Source organism: Sphaeramia orbicularis, chromosome 3 (assembly GCF_902148855.1).
Source record: "Sphaeramia orbicularis chromosome 3, fSphaOr1.1, whole genome shotgun sequence".
In the NCBI taxonomy this organism is placed as follows: domain Eukaryota; kingdom Metazoa; phylum Chordata; class Actinopteri; order Kurtiformes; family Apogonidae; genus Sphaeramia; species Sphaeramia orbicularis.
Window position 1 is genome coordinate 22,785,292 of NC_043959.1, and position 23,221 is coordinate 22,808,512.

Sequence of the window (23,221 nt, forward strand, 5' to 3'; positions counted from 1 at the left end):
AGTTGTCATCTGGGTAAATAAGTGCAGCCTTAAATTAAAGCCTTAAAAGCAAATAAAAGGCGGGCTGCACTGAGCTTTGCCTGTAGTCCTTTATTAGACGGCCATAACATGATCCTGTGGGGTTTTGGCTTCAAATGAGGCTGGAGAAAAAAGTTTTGACTGCTATCGACCAAACAGTCGATTCAATGTTAATTAAGAACCTTTTCGGTGCTAAATCCAGTCCACAGAGATGTTATACGTTAAGGATAATTGGTCTAAAAGGTTGATAAGAGGGGTTGTGTATAGATCGCAGGGATATCAGGATCAAGGCTGCGTTTCTTGCTACCGTTTAACATTAATGATTTTAGCAAGAATCGCTGAAGGACAGAGGAATCTATAATGATCAGATCAACTCCCCAACAGCCTGTTCATGTTAAGCATTGATTGAACACAGATTAAAAGCAGATAGTCACTGGAACTTTAATGCCAACAAAACTCAGGATGTTTTCCAGGACAAAAAGAAGCTTGGTAGAAATGTATTCATCTGTTTTTCAGTAAATTCAGTCCAAGTAGGGCTGCACGATATTGGAAAAAAGTGACATTGCGATTTTTTTTTTAACCCTGCGATATATATTGCGATATGAAACAATACTCGGGAGGATATAATATCTGTTTGGTCATAAATGGTCAAACTAATTAGTTGTGATTCCTCTTGTTGTGGCAACAGGTGCAAGACACTGTTGACACAGAACACGTGTTTCACTATCATCGTTTCTGCAGCTGAAATAATTCTAGATAACTGAAGTTGCTTTTCTTTTTGGCACCAAGTCTTCATTTACAGTGATTTTCTCTTGTTCGTTGCTCATTTTTCAATGGTGTTAGCAGTGACTTACTCCAAACTGATTAAGAACGATTGTGATTGGTGGATCGCTGCGTGCAGTGTGTGTCAGATACCCCTGAAATTAGATGAGAACACGTTGAGGAGACATTGCAGGACCTGTGATGTGACTATTGCGCACACATACATCGTGATGTAGATGCTCAAACGATATATTGTGCAGCTCTAGTCTGAAGTACAAATATCTGCACATTTTAAATGATCATTCTCATTTAAGCCTCAAAAACAATCAGATCAGCCGGATCTAAAAGGCCAAACAAAAGATGTGATAGTGTTGAAATTAGTGCTGCCACGATTAGTCGACCATGAAAAGTAGTCAACGGCAGTTTTTTTAGTCGATGTGTCATTTTACTATTGACCGCCTATTTATTTTTGGTCTCCCTCCCGTCTCAAACGCAGTAAGAATGGTATCTTCCTGCGACCACTGCCAGAGACAAGCCACGGGTATGCCGCCATGCCTGGGCAATCCATGCCGGCATTGGCTCCTGCAGCTGTACCTTAGAGAGAGAGAGAAACCCCAGTCTCATAAGTGTCTTAAGTTTCATTTTTCATTTTCACTTTTTTTCCCCCAGGGAGAACCACTACAAAAAAGGACACGTGCACCCATGGAAAGATTTCAAAACGTGGCAAGTCCATGGAAAGTTTAGGAAACGTGAACAAAAAAGAACACCTGTCGAAATTTTGGACATTTTGGGAAATAATTTATATATTCTGGGAAAAAAGTTCCATATTTATATATGATAAACTAAAACTGGGAAATACTTGCATATGCTGTCCAATCCAGACTCCAGTAAAAACTTACCCTATCTGGGACCAAGCCAAGAAGGGGGGCTTCTGACACGACTAGAATAATGTTTAAAATAAGATAAAGGAAAAGGGGTGTGGTTTATAGCTAAGTGGTCTCCCAGAGCAAAAACGTCACTTGTTTCTGCAGATTTCAACTCAGTCTTTCTTTTGTGTATGAATAAACACTTTATGCAGCTCAAATTCTGCCCGATCTCCAACTGTGTGACTGTTACTCGATGAACCTCTGCTACATAGACAGGAGTACAGACATAAATTCAACTTTCAGAGTACAGTTGTGGAAGAACGTCAAAGAGACCACAGATGTCTCCCACCTGCGGCCATAAAAAGTTTGTATTTGTATTTATTTATTTAGTTACAGGATAGTGTGTATTGGCATTAGTTACAAAGAACAAGATGCCTGCACCAGAGTTAGCAGAGAAGCTAATTTCCATGTGTTGTCCTGGACAAACAACTAATATAACAAACATCACTTAGGTTACAAAGTCATAAAACACTGGAAGAAAACCGTTAAACACGACAGATATAAGAGTCTGCTCAGATTGAACAGCTTCAGCCAAATACATAAAATGGGGCTTACATTCTAAAAATACACTAACTTTCCTTCCACAACACGTCTTTGCTGAAGTACAGATCTGAAGCCTTCACGACCACTGCAGTACAGCCGAGCACCTTCTGACCATCCTGAGATCCGAGTCCGGTCATGTTTTATACTGTAGACAAAAACGGTCCCTCGGCGGTCTGATGCAGGACCAGCTTCCGTTCCCTGAGATTTTTCAGTCTGGACTAAAACCAACGGAGCCGCCACGAGGGAATAATCCAGAATACAAACTGATAATCAACATGAGAAGAACTCTAAGTCCACAGAACGGTCGAAGCGGAGGGGGGTCTGAGTAATGAGGCTGACAATCTGGGCTCTAATGTAGGATGAGAAAGTGGGTCAGCTCCAGTCTGGACAAACTAACTTTACTCAACAGTTTGCACAGACCAAACAATCGTGTCGATACAGGAAAGTACAAACTGCGACAAACACGTGATTACCTCCGGCTGGTAGCTGAGCTTTGTCGGTATAATCACCTCTCAATGGGGGGTGTTTCGGCATTTTTCTTCACCTCAAATATTCCGAGAGGGTTGGATGAGGATTTCTTTACATGAAAGGCAGAGACCCTAAAGTCTTTTTTCTAACGGAACCATCTGTTGTTTATGAATTGACGTTGAAGTGGAGGCTGGAGAATGGAAAGCCTGGGCTTCGGTGTCCAGCCAAAAACCCCTGCCAACGTTCTTCCTCTCAGCGCCATCAACACTAATTGGCACGACACACTGCCCTTTCTTCCCCCAGCCATTTCACCAACATTACAATATGCTCGCCCACAATTTATGCACAGAAACTGATGAAATATGATATTGAGCGCAGTGCACAACATGATTGCCTACAGCACACATAAATCATCTTGAATAATCACTGACCCAATCAGCCACTGCGACTGCTGCACAGCTTCTACTACATGGTTAATCATGGACTGTTTGTAGCACCAACCCATTAGAGGCACCGACTTCATATTTTAAAAGCAGCTGCAATGCCTATGAGCCCAGGAGAGGAGTGTGAGGTTGGCCAAAATGTTAAATAGGTCATAACAGAAATACAGAAACATCCTCTCCAACACGTGGAGGTCCAGTTCCCACAGTATCTGGATGCATCACCTCCACAGTGGACAATTCTGCACGGACACCGAAGGGAAACTGAAGCTGCAAGTTTGTGTAAAGCAGTGTTTATTTATTTATTTATTTATTTAGGACAGTGCATATTAACCCTAAGGGGTCTGAATCTATTTTGGCTGTTTTTGAGTACTTTTGATTTTGTCTTTATATACTATATAAAGAAATGTTTATTATACCCATGTTTGGTATCTTTTTTTTCCAGTACAACTTATTCAACAATTTTTTTTCACTTTAACCTACTATATCAACATAACAGGCCAAAAAACACACAAAAAAAATATAAAATCAGATTTGAAAAATATGTATAATTTATTGCATAAATAACACAAAGAGGCTTAACAAACCTTTGGAAAGACTTTAAAAGTGAATATTGGTTCCAAATATTAGGTATATAAAATCAAAATTGTAATAAATTAACACTATACTAAAACATTTGACATAAAAGCATATCTTTACATAGGTGTTTTCTCCAGTACCCCCCCCCCCCCCCCCCCCCCCAGTCCTCACGGTTTCCGCATCTGGTTCAGGTGGGGGTTGTCTTCACTCTTATCTGCTATGCTAATGCAGTCTGTGGATTAGAATCCACAGATTTGGCCAGTTTTTTCCGTTTTGAAAAAGGACAAAAAAAAACAAAGATATGGTCAGAAATATAACGCTTGCTTTATAATCGCTATAGTAACACTATATAGCTCGTTTGCTCCGGTTTCAAAACATCATATCTCCAGTTATATTTGCTCTATCAACATCAAATAAAAAGTTGGAGAGTGTTTCAAGTCCGCACTTTCGAATGCAATTATCCCCAGTGGTCTACGTGACCAAATGCTGAGGCTACGACATGTTGAAAATGTCATGTGATTCAGTCCCGAGCCTGTGACCGTGGACCCCTCAGGGTTAATGAACATCTACAACTGCAGCTGTAAATATGCCAGACTGTAACAACAGCACCAATTCCCATCTGTAGTCCCCTAGGCAGGTGACAAGACAGACAACTGACAAAAGTCAACACATCATAAAACACACAAAACAACACAGTGAGGACAATCTACTGATGGTCACAGGCTTGGTTTTCCTTCATCCACTGTTTAAGTTGTGATTTGAAGGAGGCATATGATTGTGTCTCTTATGTTGAGGTAAACTGTTCCAACATTTAGTCCCAGTGACAGAAAGCGTAGTTTGTCCAAAAGTAGTAATAGTTCTCAAACTGTGGCACAGGCCCCCTAAGGGAGAAGCGAAGGCTTGCTGGGGGGGGGGGGGGGGCATGGGATCACTCCTGGGTGTTTCATTTTTCTTCTTCCGGTTAAAACATGTAGAAGGTGAAACTAATGTTTTAGTGTTGGAGCACCCAGGACTCTCTTTAGGGATATACAACAAACAAATCTACTGCCGTGGTGATCTGTCACTAGACTAGACAAAGAGTTTAGGTTTGGAGAATGGACAAGGACTGGAAAAGAAAAATGTGACATGTTTCTGTTTTTGCACAGTTTGTAAAGTTTACACTTTAAAGGAGTGATAATTTGCTTTTTTTTTTAAACAGAAATATGCATTTTCAAACATTTCCCTGTGGTCTATATAAACTGTAAATGCTCTGCTTGGGTCTGAATTCTTCATTAATTCAACTCCACAGGTCCATCTTCAACCCTATTTCTGCATAATGACACCAGAAAGATTGTTTTGAGCGCTGGCCCTTTAAATCCAAATGAGCCACTTCAGGCCCCGCCCCCTCCAGGTTGTTGACTGTGCTGTTCTGTCTCATTCAGTCACTTGTGTTCGTTAATACAACCAACAACTGAGCATTTTAGGTAACTGGCTTGAAGTTTGGACATATTGTTCGTGGACGTCTTGACCTTACATGTGCACATGTTGTGACGTAACTAGTTAAAAAAACGTAACAAATTAAGCAGGAATTAAAACGGGTTGTAGAAATCCACTCAATTTTTGCCGGACATAATATAATGATTCATTTTTGCACCACCTGGAGGGTTCAAATTCAAAGTTTATGAACTATTAGGGTCCAAATACACAAATAAATGAACTAAAGACTAATAGAAATGGGTTTAGCCAAGATGTCTGAGATGTGCAATGTAAACGGCTTATTTGCAGTCACTGATATTGTTCAAATGTTCATCTTTGTTACCAAAATTTGTTCATTGTTCTAAAAAAAGTAACTATATTGTCTTAGTTGTGAGATATTTGCGCATTTCCTATTTTTATTTGGGAAAAATATTGTCTCAGGGGGCAGTCTGGTTGAGTTTATTTGCATTGCTCAAGCAAAAATCTAAGTTATTCTTAAATTGCACAAGAAATTATTCAAGGAAAAGCAAAAAGTATTGTTAGGATATTGATGTTTCTTCCAATAAAAGTTATAATTGCACCACTGTTACAATGTTGTCAAAGTTGAGGGGGGCCTGGAGATTTTTCGTCCAGACAGAAAAAGATTGAGAACCACTGGTGTAAAGTATTAAAAAAAAGAGGTTTTGTATACCGTCTGGCCTCCAGCCCTGCATCTTGGACAGCTTTGCATCGACAGAGTTCGCCAAGCTGCCCTGCTTTCATTCAGACTCCGCCAGTGACACCACTCTAGAAAATAAAACCACACACAAAGCACCCCCACCTTCCTCATATAACCCCACACCCCCACCCCCCGTGTGCAGCTGATTTTGGCTTAGTGCAAGCACCGAGTTATCCTGAGTCTGAATATGGCAACACATTACTTGAATAGTCCACCTACTCACAGATCACAGCGTTTCAGCAGCTTTTGTTCAATATCTAATGGGTCATTTCAAACAGGATTTAGCGAAAATGGACTAAAATCGGTCACTCGCAATCAGAATAGTACAAACAGCCTTCAAAAATACGCAGCGTTTTTATAATTCATGCATGAAAAACTGAAAAAAAAAAATAAAGGATGTTGATTAACTGGACAGAATATATGACTATTCCACAACTAATACAGAGTTTAACACTTACAGATACTACAGATCCATGCGTTACCTTGATGCTTTCAGGCATTAATGTTAAATATCGAGCTGAAAAATGTACGTGTTTGTAGAAGAACAGCCTCAAAGCAGGATTAACACCGTCATGGGAGGATGAAACTCTCCTATGGATCCGAGGCAGGGTGACCTCAGCTGAATTATTCTGTGCGCGACCCAAACGCATGCTGAGCCATTAAAAAGACATTAAAAAACCAAATGTTCAGAAATTAAAATATCTTCAAACGCACGGCCAAGTGAGGAACATTAGAAGCCAAAAAAAAAAAAAAAAAACAAGAAATCTAAATGAGCCAGATCTAAGTCTCTCAATCCCACTTGTTCCTCCTTCACTTCACTTCAGTTTGAAGTTTATGGCTGGGTAGGAGGAGGCTGTGCACATCAGTAACACATCCACATCCTCAGGCGGGTAAACTGTACGAGCAGATGCGCGCACACTGACCTTTTCATTACCTGGACTGTCATATCTACATGTACCTCCACCGCTTCCCTTTGGGGTTTGGCCCTTGAATGAATGAATGTTTTATTTCCAACGCATAAAAACCACCAACAAAGCAAATTATCAACAGAAAACAACCACAACAAAAGCAGGAAATTATATAAAAGTTGTCCATAATACAACCGTAGTGTGGTATTTATTTATTTAACCATTATTTAACCAGGAAGTCCCATTGAGATTAGGAATCTCATGATACACTGTAAGACTGGATAAGTTGAGTTTACTTAAAAAAATATGAGGTAACCAGTTGCCTTAAAACATTTAAGTAATGATAACTGAAGTTTATTAAACTTAAATGCTTGATTTGAATAGAATTGCTATTTTAAGTACAACACACTAAATGCCAAGTTAATTTAACTTAAAATTTGCTGCAATGTCAATTGCTTTGTATAATTATCAGACGTAATATCAGTTAATTGGACTCAATTTCAAGTTGATTTCTACTAAAATTCTTTGCAATATAAATCGCTCCTCATAATTATACAACTTTGTCTATTGTAGTGTGGATGAAAGTTGGGCAGGAAGTTAGCTCAATGCAATTTACCAGCACAGAAAGTGCTTTTAATTTGGCAAAATTTGACTATTTATATTACTCAAGAACAATCTTAGATGAACAGGAAAGCTTTTGTTCAACCTATGGCTCTGACTCATGGTGCAGCTCTACAAAAATACAAAAACAAACATAAAAAGGCCAATAAACATTACCATAAACACATTAAGTCCAAATTAACACCAACACCACAACCCCACTGAACCCCTGCACAGAAAAATAACACATTTTCAACAACATGCCCAATACCCACAATGCAATGCAGAGATAAAAAGGCGTGGTCATGACTAAAATTAGAGATTTAAATCCATTCAACTTAAACGTTTTCATACTTTCGACTATGTCTACAAATTAGTAGAGTATGCTTGACATTTTATAGTAATGTAATAAAACTTAAATCATTTAAGTACATTTGTAATTAAAGCCTTTTAGTAAATACAAAGTCCATGGCTTACAGTGTACACAACAAACAATAAAACACAATAACAACTATTCAACCATAACGGCATCAAGAAAAACAGGGACGTTCCTCCTTCACTTCATTCTCCATAATACTTTTAAAATCATTAATAGAAATGAATGTTTGTAGTTTTACAGTTTTTGGAAGATTATCCTCCGACCATGGTGCATGATAGGAAAATGTTTTTCCAAAGTCTGTCAGAGCTTGGGGAACAGTCAAAAAGCAACCACTTGGAGGAAGATAGATGGAAACTAGTAGAGCTAACAGAAAGAAGAGTACTGAGGTGTTTTGGGAGTTTACCCAGCAGAGCTTTATAGATGAACATAAACCAGTGTTTTTGTCGCGACACACTAGTTATAAAACATAACAAATTAAGCAGGAATTGAAACAGGTTGTAGAAATTCACTTGATTTTTGCCGGAATTAATATAAAGATTCATTTTTTGCAGCACCTGGAGGGTTCAAATTCAAACTTTTTCAACTATTAGGGTCCAAATACACAAATAAATGAACCAAAGACTAATAAAAGTGGGTTTAGATAAATATGACCCCTTTAATGTTCTGACATGTGCAATGTAAACGACTCATTGCAGTCACTGATATTTTTCGAATGCTCATCTTAGTTACTAAAATTTGTACGTCGTTTAAAAAAAAAAAAAAAAAAGTAACATATTGGCATAGTTGTAAAATAACTGTGCATTTCCTGTTTTTATTTGGAAAAATTTTGTCTCGGCAGAGCTTTATAGATGAACATAAACCAGTGTTTTTGTCTACAGATGGTTAATGATGTCCAGAGAATGCAGTGGTGAGTAAGAGATTTTGCATTAGAAATAAAACGTAAGGAAGCATGATGTACTGAGTCAAGGCTCCTTAAAATAATACACATCTGAACAGGAGTGGGGAGATGTAAACACTTATGTTATCTCACATCCTTTTCCCTACATCATGCATTACAACATTTCAACCTGCTGACGTTACTGTAAGCTGCAAGTACAGAGTTAAAAACCTATGATACTGAAGAGGGCAACTGCTTTTCCTAACATGGATTTTGTTGTATGTGTCTGTTCTTTGTTTTTAACGTGTTTTATTAAAAAAAAAAAAAAAAAAATTTGTAACTTTGTAATGGTGTGGCTAAAGACGTTCATTTTGTCTTCTGTTTATGTAAATATAGTTTTTTCTTTTGTTCAGACAAGGAATCGTTTTTAGTTTTTAGATGTTACCTGCTTGACAGTTTCGACACGTCAGCAACACGTCGGATGACGCTTCTGAGGAAGACTGGAGTCACAGTCGAAACTGTCAAGCAGGTAACATCTAAAAACTAAAAACTATTCCTTGTCTGAACAAAAGAAAAAACTATTTATTTATATTTGTAATGGTGTGCTTGTCTTTTAATCTCAAGGGATTTCCTGGTTAAAAAAGGTTAAATAATCACAAACAAAAAAATAATAAGAAGAATAATCCCAGCTTCACTGAAACACTGACCATTTCACCAGAGGAAGAGAAAAAACAACAAATTAAAATAACAGCAATATTATTCTTATTACTTTTATCATTTTTCCTGTTTTCCCCTCACACCCAAACAATAAAGAGCAGAAAACCCACCAATATGCCAACACTGCTAAATCATCCTCACTTCAATATATCTGGACGTTGTTTTAACGCCACATTCATACACAGGAAAAATTACTGAGCATTTTTTCCAAAGTCAAAAGTATTTTCCACAAAAAGAATAAATTTATGTCTATATTGAGTAAATTTAGCTTTATATTGAGTTTGGAGAGCTCTACCCAAAGAGTAACTTTTACTGTTTTTAGAGAGGGACCAAATGTTATCTGAGTAAAACTTTCTTCAATTTGAGTAAATTTTACTCTGGCAAATTTCCTGTGTACCCTTCCATAATTTCAGCCACAACAACAACACAAAAGCTCTTCACTTAAATAATGGGGTTTGAGATTAAACATGATTTCTGCACAGTTTATCTTGGAAATCTACCACCCACAGTCAATTCTAGAGACAAATACCTGATTAATATAATGACGGCAGCCTGGAAAAATAAAAGCCATAACAAGAAAATGAACCCCCAACAAAGAAGGAATGAATTGGAATTATTAAAGAAATGTACAATATGGAAAAACTAACTTTCTCCTTCAACCATGATTTGGACCAATGTACTAATTATTGGCTAAAATGGACATCTATCCCAGAAGATGTGACGCCCCAATGGGACAGCACCTTGTTTTTCTCATGAGAAATACACATATATCTCAACTTCTGTGTGTTTTACTATCAGCATGTGTACATATGCACTCCAGGAAAATGTGCACAAATGTTTATGAAAATGATGGATGTAATTATGTCAGTAGGTGTACGGGACATGATCTGATGCAACATGAGAATGTATCTGAATGATCTGACTTGGACTGAAACAGGACAATACCCGAACTAACTCAACCCTCTTATCATGCTGGGATAACATTGTGACTCATTGACCCACTTCTTTATTGTTATTATATTTTAAGTTTTGATACTGCCCTGTCTGTGCTTGCTGACGTGTCTTGTTTCGTATGTCTTTACTTTTTTATTTCACTGTCTGTCTGTTAAAAAATGAAAAATCTGTTAAAAAAAATAAAGTATATTAACCCTTTCATGCATAATGGTTACTTCAGTGGACAGTTATTCTACAGCTGTTCTCCTGTATACTTTTTTTTAATGTATATTTTATATGTATATTATATTTTTATATTTTGTTGTTTTAGTTTCATATCAGCCAACACTGTGGACACTTATGCATCATCCCTAACACTGCAATTACCATTACTGTAACTTTGCTGTTCTTGATAAACCTGATGTGCACTAACATGTTTGAGTGTAAATCAGTTAATTGTTAGACTGTAACAGTTTGTTTTTTTGTTTTTTTAAAACCCTTTCATGCATGAATTATGAGAACCTTAGTTGACTTTTTTGGGTTTGTTTGTTGTTGTTTTTTTGAGTGTTTTTATTCCTCCTTAGGCATGAAAAAAAACAATTGAGTTGTGTTTTTTTTTCAAGGATTTACAAAAATGTCCATGCTACACCATGCATTATATTCTTCAAGCAAAGAAACAAGTATTTAAAACCCAATATAAGAAAATGATATGAAAACAATGAAATAAAGACATGTTTAATGCTGCTAATCTGATGTTGTCTCACATTTTAACATATTCTAATACTAGTTATTACTCACTTCATGGAGATAATATGCAAAAAAAAAAAACTGTTTAAAAAAAACAACAACTGTTAATTACAGTCTAACAATTAATTGATTTACACTCAAACGTGTTAGTGCAGATCAAGTTTGTCAAGAACAGCCAAGTTACAGTAATGGTATGAATGTCAGTGTTAGGGATTATGCATAAGCATCCACAGTGTTGGTTGATATGAAACTACAACAACAAAATATAAAAATATAATATACATATAAAATATACATAAAATAAAGTATACAAGAGAACAGGTGTAGAATAACTGTCCACTGGAGTAACCATTATGCATGAAAGGGTTAAACAGTTTTTTGGTTTGTTTTTTTTTTGCATAGCATCTCCATGAAGTGAGTAATAACTAGTATTAGAATATGTTAAAATGTAAGAAAACATCAGATTAGCAGCATTAAACATGTTTTTATTTCATTGTTTTCGTATCATTTTCTGATACTGGGTTTTAAATACTTGTGTCTTTGCTTCAAGAACATAATGCATGGTGTAGCAAAGACATTTTTTGTAAATCCATGAAAAAAAAAAAAAAAAACTCAATTGTATTGTTTTTTTCATGCCTAAGGAGAAATTAACCCTTTCATGCATGAATTATAAAAACCTTAGTCAAGATTTTTTTCACAAGTGTTTTTATTCCTCTTTAGGCATAAAAAAGCAATGCAATTGATTTTTTTTTTTTTTTTTTTTTATGAACCTGTTTTTCATGGAGTTACAAACCCGTCCACTCAACTGGACACCATGCATTTAATTTTTGAGGCAAAGAAAAACATGTATTTAAAACCCATCATCAGAACGTCACATACTGTGTGAAAACTGTTCATTCATTCATTCAATATTTTTGTGTATTTCGAGCATTTACAGAATACATGCAAATTCATAATTCCAAAATCATTCATCTACACTCGAAAAGGAGTTGGAAGAAGAAAAACTATGAAACAAAAACATTTTTCAAGCAAATAATCTGGTGTTTCCTCACATTTTAACATACTCTAATACTAGTTATTATTAACTTCATGAATATGCAAAAAAAAATAAAATTTGATTACGAAAACTGTTAATTATAGTCTAATAACAATTAGCAACTGATTTAAAGCATGTTACTGCAGATCAGGTTTATCAAGAACAGCAAAATTACAGTAACAGTATGAATGTCAGTGTATGGGATGAAGCGTAAGTGTCCGCTGTGTTGTCTGATATGGAACTAAAACAACATAACCTATGAATATACAAGAGAACAGCTGCCCACTGTAGTGACCACTATGCATGAAAGGGTTAAAACACTAAAAAAAAAAAAAAACAACAACTAAGGTTCTCATAATTCATGCATGAAAGGGTTATAAAAAAAACAAAAAAAAAAAACAAAACAAAAAAAACACTTCACTTTTTTTTTTTTTTTTTTTTAAGTGACATGGCTCTTTGACCTTCCAGTTGTTAGATTTGTTCTTATTTCCTACTCCGGGCCACAGGCAGTGCGTCCTTCAGCTCCATCCTCCCTGACGCAACAACACACCTGATGTCTACAAACCACCGACTGTTAAACATTACGCAGCAGTGAACGGGAGTGGAAACAGCATCAGGAGTGGAACTACAGACAGTCAGAGCTGCTCAAGTGTATCCAGAGGAGTGTGAGCATCTGCTACTGGGGACAAATGAAATGTGGAGTAATTACGGGTACAGGCTCCCGGTGCGCACCATCTTCCCAGCCCCGTTAATACCGTGTCACCAAAAGGTGTGGCGCTTTGCTCACACACCAGCTGAACGCACCAGTATGTGTGTGTATGTCAGTGCAGCCATGAAACGAAACAAAGACATTTATGAACTTGAGTAAGCGCGACTAATGAGGAGCGGCGATGCGCGTGCGGTGCCGTTACCTCTGAACAGGAAGGCTTTGCTGCTGTTGTGAAGCCCCGCCACTTGGGTAATTCCATAGGTGGCATTTGCCAGGTCAAGTTCATTGATGATATCAATCTGGTAGTCTTGATCTGATCCGAAAGCCAAAGCTGATGAAGAGAAATTAAGGTTAGAGGATGTGAAGCAGATGAGGCTCAGAGGATTAAAGCTGACAAGGTTTTTTTTTTGTTTTTTTTTTAACTGAATCTAAATCTCATCCTGCAAATAGTCAAGGTTTATGTGCATTCCTCTGCTTGAAATTGTGGGAAAAAAAAAAAGTGACAATTTTAATTTCAATGATAATGTAATGCTGCCCATTGAACTGCGCGTTGTCTGCTCGCGGACAACACCTGTGTTCTCCGCGAGCTAATCAGACACCGCGCGCGAGGACCTGAAGGTAATTAGTGTCAGCTGTTTTACAATAACCGCATTTTATTTTTCTGTTAAAATGACCCCAAATATGCTACAGATGAATGAAAAAAAAAGTCGAAATTCTTCCTAAAACCTGACATGGGTGCGCGCAAGGTGCGAACTAAGAAGCGTTAAAAAATTAAAAATTAAAAATAAAAAAAAATAAAATAAAAAAAAAGCTCGCGCCACTCAAAAACAATGTCATGTTGATTGAAGTGTTTATCGTGGTCAACTCACCTGGTTTGGTTAAAAAGAAAAGAGATAAGAAAGCCAGGTAAATATCCATTTGTGTTGGAGTTTGCGCTGTACAGTCCTCAGTGGAGCCAAAGCCGTGCGCTCTGCCGCGTATCCGCACTAACCCACGCTGGTCCGTCTGGTGCTGTCTGTGCGCAGCTCACCTCACCAGGATGTGGAGGAACGGAGGAACACACCACCACGGAGGAGCAGGGGGGGGGTTCCCTTCTGCAAAACCAGCCCGGTTCAGACGGTTTGGATGCGTCCGAACACACCGTCCGGGCGTCGACGCTCACAGATGCGCGTGGTTTTTTTGGATAGGTCCCGGTTTTTCTGCAAACGGAGGAAAAAATATTAATATCCAGGAGCAGAAATGGACAGAACCCCCTGATCAGAACAGTCAAAGTACCAAGTTAGGAGGTGAGAAAAAAGGATTCTCAAAGAAAAGTCGGTTAGTGGTGGATGTGGGAATTCTCGGTAACAGACAGTTGGATCGCTCTCTCACTGTCACAGCAAAGATTTTACACAGAATTTCACCCTCAAGAGGAAAATGAACACTAGTGGGACTGACACAGTGGAGCCGGCTTTATAGAGTCTAATGCTGCCTTCAGGTGCAATCGGGAAGATGATACTTTTCACTTGTGAATTCGAAATTACCAGTGTGTTGTGTTCAAGTGCTTTTGTTGTCCTAGGGCAGGGGTTCCCAACGTGGGGTGCGTGTACATTATCAGCTTTTTTTTTTTTTTTTTTTTTTTTTTTATTGAGCAATTGAACTGTATATATACATAATAATATTACATTAAAGTAGGATAAAAGAAAAAAAAAAATTGTCACGCTTCACAAAATAGTTTACATTTCCAATATATAGAAATAAATGTAGGTACAATAAAATAAAAAAATAAAAACTATATATATATATATATATATATATATATATATATATATATATATATATATATATATATATATGGTATTACATCAAAGTAGAGTAAAAAAAACAGTCACACTTCACAAAATATTTAACATTTCCAATATATAGATATAAATGTAAGTAAAATAGTAAATCAAAATAATAATAAAAAAACAGTACATATATATATATATATATATATATATATATATATATATATATATATATATATATATATACACACACACAGGGTGGGGAAGCAAAATTTACAATATTTTGAGGCAGGGATTGAAAGACAGTGTATGACCAATTAGTTTATTGAAAGTCATGAGAATTTATTTGCCACAAGAAAATTTACATAATAGAAAATGTTTTTATTCTGTGTGTCCTCCTTCTTTCTCAATAACTGCCTTCACACGCTTCCTGAAACTTGCGCAAGTGTTCCTCAAATATTCGGGTGACAACTTCTCCCATTCTTCTTTAATAGTATCTTCCAGACTTTCTCGTAATAGTTTTGCTCATAGTCATTCTCTTCTTTCCATTATAAACAGTCTTTATGGACACTCCAACTATTTTTGAAATCTCCTTTGGTGTGACGAGTGCATTCAGCAAATCACACACTCTTTGACGTTTGCTTTCCTGATTACTCATATGGGAAAAGTTTCTGAAAAGATATGGATAATAGTGTTAGGTATGATTATGACATCAATATATGTTTGGTTTCAAAACAATTGACGTAGTGCCTGCTGAGAAAAAACAACTAAATGTTCATTGTAAATATTGCTTCCCCACCCTGTGTGTATATATATATATATATATATATATATATATATATATATATATATATACATACACACACACACACACACACATACATACATATATATGTATATACATACATACATTATTATTTTTATTTTTTATTGTAATTTTTATCATCATCATCATCATCATAATCATTATTATTATTATTATTATTATTATTATTATTATTATTATTATTATTGTTGTTGTTGTTGTTGTAATTTTTATCATCATAGTAAGTAAGTAAGTAAGTAAATTTTATTTATAGAGCACTTTTCAAAGACAGAGTCACAAAGTGCTTTATCAATTCAAATCAGAACCAAATGAAGTTTAGAGACCCAACAGAATCCTCCAGGAGCAAACACTTGTGATTGGTGACAGTGGCGAGGAAAAACTTCCCTTTAACAGCAGAAACCTCGAGCAGACCCAGACTCCTGAAGGATGGCCGTCTGCCTTGACCAGTTAGGGTTAAAGAGAGAGAGTAAAGGAAGAGAAAAGAGAGAGAGAGAGACTGGGGGGGGGGGGGTATCATCATCATTATTATTATTATCATCATCATCATCATCATCATCATCATCATTATTATTATTATTATTATTATTATTATTATTATTATTATTATTATTATTATTCTCCAGTGGGAAATACAACATGAGGGGGTATTTATGTGCAATTTTTAAGGTTGTAACTAGCATTTACCATAATTTCCATAGCATGTGAAGGCACCATAGGATCACATTGGAGCGTGAGGAGTGGAAGTTTGTATTATTTGCAGACTTCTGAGAGAATCTTGTGTTTCCTCTTTGTTTCCAACAGCATCCAGCTCCTCATCGACCTCTTCCTCTTCCTCCTCCTCCTCCTCTTCCTCAGAGAATCCCTGGGATTTCTAAGCACCGCTGCCCTGGCCCTCTCTCCTCTGGGGCCTGTTCTTATTGAGAACCATTAATCATAGCCTTCTGCTGCCTGCCTCTAATTTGTGTACATTGTCAGGTTGTCTGGGTTTCCTGCATCTACACAAACTATAAAGAAGCGACCGGGGGGGGGCGTCTGCTCAGTGATTATTTCACTGTAATGGAGAGTATAAGGTCTAATATGTGTCTTTGGGGTAGAGGTCACTGCTTCACCCTCTTTAAATTAGACTGTAAACAATCGGAGCCACTGATCCACTACTGGAAATCTTTAAAGGTTGAGAAAACAACGTGTTCTGTGAAATTACAGAACACAGCGAGAGAACATGGACGGCTGTAAATGGGTTCTTAAAACGCAGCGAGCTTCACTGGAGACGTAATTGCCTTTGAGAGATTTAATAAGCAAAGGAATCAGTTAAACCGGTTGAAAGTGAGACGTCCAGTTCACGTGCAACGCCTCTGCCTCTTCATTAACATCAACAGCATTTGTGGAATTATCTACTGAGACGCAGCAGATGAGCATAAAGACGGCTGCTTCCACCCACAGTGAGAGGAAACGCAAGGAATTCAGCAGTAAAGTCCGAGAAACACGCATTTAAGTGCATCTTATTCAGTTTCTCTCATTTGAATGTACTCTGTATCTGCGAATAGTTTATCCCTCAAAGGATGTTCATCTGATGATTTTCTGCCCAACATTTCTAAAAGTTTCCGTTTGACTATATACAGCACAGGTGTCAAACATGCGGCCCGGGGGCCAAAACCGGCCCACCAAAGGTTCCATTCTGGCCCGTGGGATGAATTTGCAAATTGCAAGTTAGGGCATCAAACTCAAAAATAATATCAATAAAATGTAAAACTACATTATTCATTGCACAGTAAAATATAAAGTAGAATTTACTGCAAATTCAGGTGTTTCTTTTCCAACAGGGTGTGGGATACAAAACAGTAATGACAAAATTAATGTCATAACATAGTTGCATTGGTTAGTTTTGTTTTGTTATCTTTGCCTCCAAAACGCCTCAGATGGTTTTGACTTCACCATTAAACTTTAAGGAAATATTGTTATACAACTATACAGGGTGGGGAAGCAAAATTTACAATGAACATTTAGTTGTTTTTTCTCAGCAGGCACTACGTCAATTGTTTTGACGCCAAACATATATTGATGTCATAATCATACCTAACACTATTATCCATACCTTTTCAGAAACTTTTGCCCATATGAGTAATCAGGAAAACAAACGTCAAAGAGTGTGTGATTTGCTGAATGCACTCGTCACACCAAAGGACATTTCAAAAATAGTTGGAGTGTCCATAAAGACTGTTTATAATGGAAAGAAGAGAATGACTATGAGCAAAACTATTACGAGAAAGTCTGGAAGATACTATTAAAGAAGAATGGGAGAAGTTGTCACCCGAATGTTTGAGGAACACTTGCGCAAGTTTCAGGAAGCGTGTGAAGGCAGTTATTGAGAAAGAAGGAGGACACAGAAGAAAAACATTTTCTATTATGTCAATTTTCTTGTGGCAAATAAATTCTCATGACTTTCAATAAACTAATTGGTCATACACTGTCTTTCAATCCCTGCCTCAAAATATTGTAAATTTTGCTTCCCCACCCTGTAAATAATGACAACACCAATTTTTCCTCTTTGATTTAGTGCAAAAAAAACATAAAATTATGAAAATGTTTACATTAACAAACTATCCTTTAACAATAACATGTGAATAACTTAAACTAAATGAAGAAATTAAGAAAATTAAGTGCAATTTTAACAATTTTCTGCCTGTTACTAAATGCTTTGTGCATATGTATAAATGATTAGTTGAGGCATAATATTGATAAAATTGTCCTTTTATTTCTTAACAAATTCCGTTTTTTTTCAAGTTATTCCCATCCTTTTTGTTTGGATAGTTTGTAAATGTAAATATTGGCATAACTGAATGTTATTTTTTGTACTAAAACAATTTGGAGTTGTCATTATTTATTGGTTATCATGCTATTATTTTACTGGTCCAGCCCACTTCAGATTAAATTGGGTTGAATGTGGCCCCCGGAAGAAAATGAGTTTGACACCCCTGATATACAGGGTGTTTGCTCTTTATCCAAATGAAAATTCCAGACTTTTTTTTAAAACTGCTACTTTTTTCCCAAAAATCTTGGCCCAATCCCAATTCACCTTTTGTCCCTTGCACTTACCACTACCCCTTGCAACAGAGATGCAAGGGGTAGGGGTTGGAACATTCCCCTATGAAATGGGACAACCCTTCCAAACCTGTTAGGTCATCAGCAGTCATCGATGTTGCTATAAACAAATGCGACAACTTTGTTTCTGAAAGTATTCCCCATGCCGTCAGCAGCTGTAACCATCTCTATTCCATGGGCTTTGGTTATCTTTTTGCGGCGATCAACTATAAACCGCGGAAATGCGATCTGTAACACATTCAAACAGCATTAAACAGTCGATCAAATGAATAAGTTGTTTGTACGAAGAAAATACGTACATTTATGTGTTTCTTTCATCACACTGCTGCACTTTTTGGTTGTGTTTACCTCCATTTTGCCAATGATTTGAACACAATTTATGGGAGATTTCTGATACCCTTCCATTTGTTCGGCTGATGACTGAATCAGTTGGTGACCCACTTGAATTCAACAAGCTTTCCTCCAAAAATCACCAACAAATGGCACATGTTAACAAAAATCAAAAACAAAAACCAAAGAGCAAAGCAACATCAAGTATATAATATATATAATATATATATATATATATATATATATATATATATATATATATATATATATATATATATATATATATACATATATATATATATATAATATAATATATAAGAACCACGGTCATCTCATTCACACATAAGCCTCAGTTGCTGTTGCCATAGAGAAGAGACTTCAAACTCTCTTTGCATCAATGTCATATCTTTATAAACCAATGCAACCTGTATCTTTAGTATTCCCATAGATACAGGGCAATTTGATACTTTGTGATTGTTTGATGTTTGTTGAAATGCATCATGGGAACTGGAGTCTAACATCATTCGTGAGCTTTAGCCTTGAATATATTTGTGTGTGTGTGTGTGTGTGTGTGTGTGTGTGTGTGTGTAAGATTGGAATAGGCTCGTTTGTTTATTTATTTATTTATTCATATTATTGTTTATACTATGTTTACACTGTTGTTTATACTAAAAATCTTTTTTCTTTGTCAAGAAGCCTCCAAAAAACGGGAGTTGCAAATTAGCTAAATGCTATACACTCTATGTTTATTTTTCTTCAACCAGGTAAGTTAATTTAGAACTGATTCTCATTTTCAGTAACAACCTGGCTAAGAGGCAGTTTGTGCAGAACATCAGATGATTCATCAAATAAATGAATAAATAAAACAAATAAATAAACTGAACTGACTTGGAATTATCCTTTTTTTTTCTGGAGCTTTAACCCATAAAAACCCAGTGCGAATTTTGAGGCAGTTCCCAAGTAAATTTTTCTCTCTATTTAACCTTTGTTAAGTGATTTATCATCATTTATTATAATATTATCCTATGTATTTTACATTTTTCACTGTAAATTATGTATTTTTCTACTTTTAATTTCCTAAATTTAATTTAGATGTTCATGAAAACTCAATAAATTCAAAGTTTACTATATTAAAATTGAGAAAACTGTTGAAAAAGTGACTTCATAAACAAAGATTTCAATAACTGAATGTAAAAACAAGGGTCTACAATCACTGGTACTTGTCAAACTCCATGGGTTTTACAGGTGAATCACTGTTGTAGAAGATGAAACTGTTTCCATGGTAACTATGGAGCCTCTGAACATCCAAAGGAGTTATATCTGATGACCATAAAAAGATGAAAAACTGCATTTTACACCAGTTATTTACATGTATTGATAAGATCAGTGGCTCAACAGGTATTAAGCATATTAGATCAGTGGATGTTTGAGTCTTTATGAGTTAAACCAACACCAAGAATAGTTAAAAAAAATGAACAACTAGTCAGTTCCTCTAAACTAAAACTAAACCAAATGTAAACATGAATAAACCACCACAATGTAGGTCCCGGAGGTAAACATTTGCATTTTTCACGACATTATTGGTGAATGTGGGTTGTGAGCTACAGTTCATCAGATGCAGTGTAAGGCTCAGATACCAGCCAACGTCCACACTCACAGATTCACAGACTTCGAGTGACATTCGCTGTAAATTGTGAAGGCTCAGGGCAGACCCACTGACAAATCATTTAGTCTGCCAGGGCTTTCATGCAGACATTTTGAGGTCTTTATGCACAGCTTCCTTAAGACCACATTTCTGCAAACTTTGCCTAAGGGAATTATGTGGACTTCCAAGTGCTCGGGACATCAAACACTGGTTTACCGAGAGGTGCCTCGAAGCCTTAAAGGTAAAAAAAAAAAAAAAAGCAAAAAGGCACAGAAGGGGAAACTAACAAAACAACACAAAGAATAAACAGACACTGAGTTATCAGAAGGATAACCGTTTATTCATCCACAATTTATTGTACTTTTTCTATAGTGATGCTCTTTTTCTGCTTGTTTGTGTTTTTTTTAAATAAGTAAACTGATTATTTTATGATTATTTTACAATCACCTTTTTTCTTAGTCTGCGAAAAATGATCAAATCAGGCAGTTAAGAGTTGAGTCTCAAACCCACAGTAGAATAAATCATGTCACATTATATGTGACTAGTGCGTTGACTCAAAGGGAACCATGGGTTCTAGATCCTGGACTTCATCATTGTTAATACTGAGGGTGGGATGTGTAAAGGGAGGGTGTTTTTAACCCTGTAAAGCCTGAACCATTAAATCATTAACAGAAAATTCCAGTTCTTTGAAATTCTGGAGGTTTGACACAAATTCAGATGTTAAAACAAGTAGCTTCACTTATTCAGTTGGTCTACTGCTAACTGAGGCTCATATACTGATAATTATAATTAACTTAAACTGAATGTAGATTAATTTGTGGTAATGTTTTATTTGCTGCAACTTCAGGTAATTCAAAGGATGGGAGTAGGAGAAGCATAAATAAGCTTCTGGTTTCAGCTTCTTCCTTTTTCAGTTTCTAATTGTGTCAAATGTAGGTTTTTTATATGTATGCGTTTTGTATGTAACCAAAAAAAATCATTCATTCATTATTATTAGTTCAGGAGAAAACAGAACAAGTGGAAGCAGTTATAAATGGGGAATTGAAAAACTTAAAGACATGGTTTGATTTGAATAAATTATCATTAAATGTAGCAAAGACTAAATGTATGTTATTTGGCAAAGGCACAGCAAACACAAAGGTGAGACTTGAATTAGATGGGGTTGAAATTGAAAGGGTACATGAAAATACATTTCTGGGGGTTATAGTAGATGACAGGCTGAACTGGAAATCACATATTAAACATGTACAGTCCAAAGTTTCCAAAAATATTGCAATCATATACAAGGCAAAGTAATTATTGGATAAAAGTTCTCTTCGCACACTTCACTGTTCACTGGTCTTGCCATATTTACATTACTGCGCAGAGGCTTGGGGAAATACTTACAAAACGTCATTACAATCACTGATAGTCCTGCAGAAAAGAGCAGTAAGGACTGTTCACAAGGCTCAGTACTTGGAACATAGAAATCCACATTTTAGGCATTCAAAACTACTTAAACTCATGGACATCGTATCTTACCGAACAGCAATGTTCATGTACAAGGCAAAAAACAGACAATTACCCGAAAATATCCAACACATTTTTAGAAATCGGGAGGGAGGTTATCAGTTAAGAGGGGAACAAAACTTCAAAATCAAAAACAGGACAACAACCTTAAAAAGCTTTTGTTTATCAATTTCTGGTGTTAAGCTATGAAACAATCTAAATGAGGAACTCAAGCAAAGTCCAAATATTATCCAGTTTAAGAAAATGTACAAAAATATTTTGTTTAGCAGTTATAATTGATAATTATCATTTCTGACTATTTTCCTTTACCTATTGATATGACATAGGGATTAGAGGCAGAGAAGCCTATGTGAATGTATATGTGTAATAACAGTGTTTATATGAAATTGTACATGTACATGTAAGTGTATGAGAATGGGTATGTATATGTGCGTATATGCATATATGTGTATGTATGTATATGTAGGTTTATGTGTATATGATATATATGGATGTGTATGTGTATGCATGTGTGCATGTATGTATGTATATGTATGTATATATAATTATGTACATGTGTATGTATGTGTGTATATATGTAGATGGATAGATGTGTATGTATATGGGTATATATGTATGTATGTGTACATATTGTTGGTTTAGACAAAGGGGTGAGAGCTAATAAGCTATGCTTCTTCTCACTCCTTTTCGAATATGACTTTTTTTTTCTTTCTTTTCTTTTACGTGTATCATTATTTTATGCTTCCTTGAATTTTCATTTCTATATTATGTTGTGCAAAGAAGTCAAACAGTAATAATCAGGAAGCTTGTATCATATCCATATTCGAAATAAATCTAAAGAAAAGGAAAAAAACTATATATATATATATATATATATATATATATATATGTATATGTATATGTATATGTATGTATATGTATGTATGTGTATATATATATATATGTGTATGTATATATATATATATATATATATGTGTGTATATTCTACATCCTAGATTATAAACATGATGTGCCTGCACTTGAAAACCCTCAGCCTTCAGTTCACGATAAAGCTTTTGCACATACAGACAGATGGACGGACGGATGCAGGATGTGGTGGACGGTTTTTATTGAGTCCCCAATCCATCCTCCATCTGGACCCTCCATACATAATTCTACAAGTAACATGACGGACCTGTATGTAGAGGACAGGTTGATAAAACTGTGAGACAGTGAAAGTGAGCTCCCC

General features: G+C 36.0%; 1 protein-coding gene across 1 annotated transcript in view; it reads right to left on the bottom strand.

The window, feature by feature from the left end:
• The window catches only part of LOC115414140 (protein kinase C-binding protein NELL1-like), an 806,279-nt gene extending 792,387 nt beyond the window's left edge, over positions 1–13,892 (bottom strand). Inside the window, exons 1-2 of the mRNA XM_030127358.1 lie at positions 13,685–13,892; positions 13,018–13,146 (exon numbers count right to left, since the gene is read on the bottom strand). Of these exons, the coding sequence (XP_029983218.1) occupies positions 13,018–13,146; positions 13,685–13,733 (178 nt within the window). The 5' untranslated portion in view covers positions 13,734–13,892. The remainder of the gene's footprint in view (positions 1–13,017; positions 13,147–13,684) is intronic.
• Between the last annotated feature and the right edge of the window lie 9,329 nt (positions 13,893–23,221).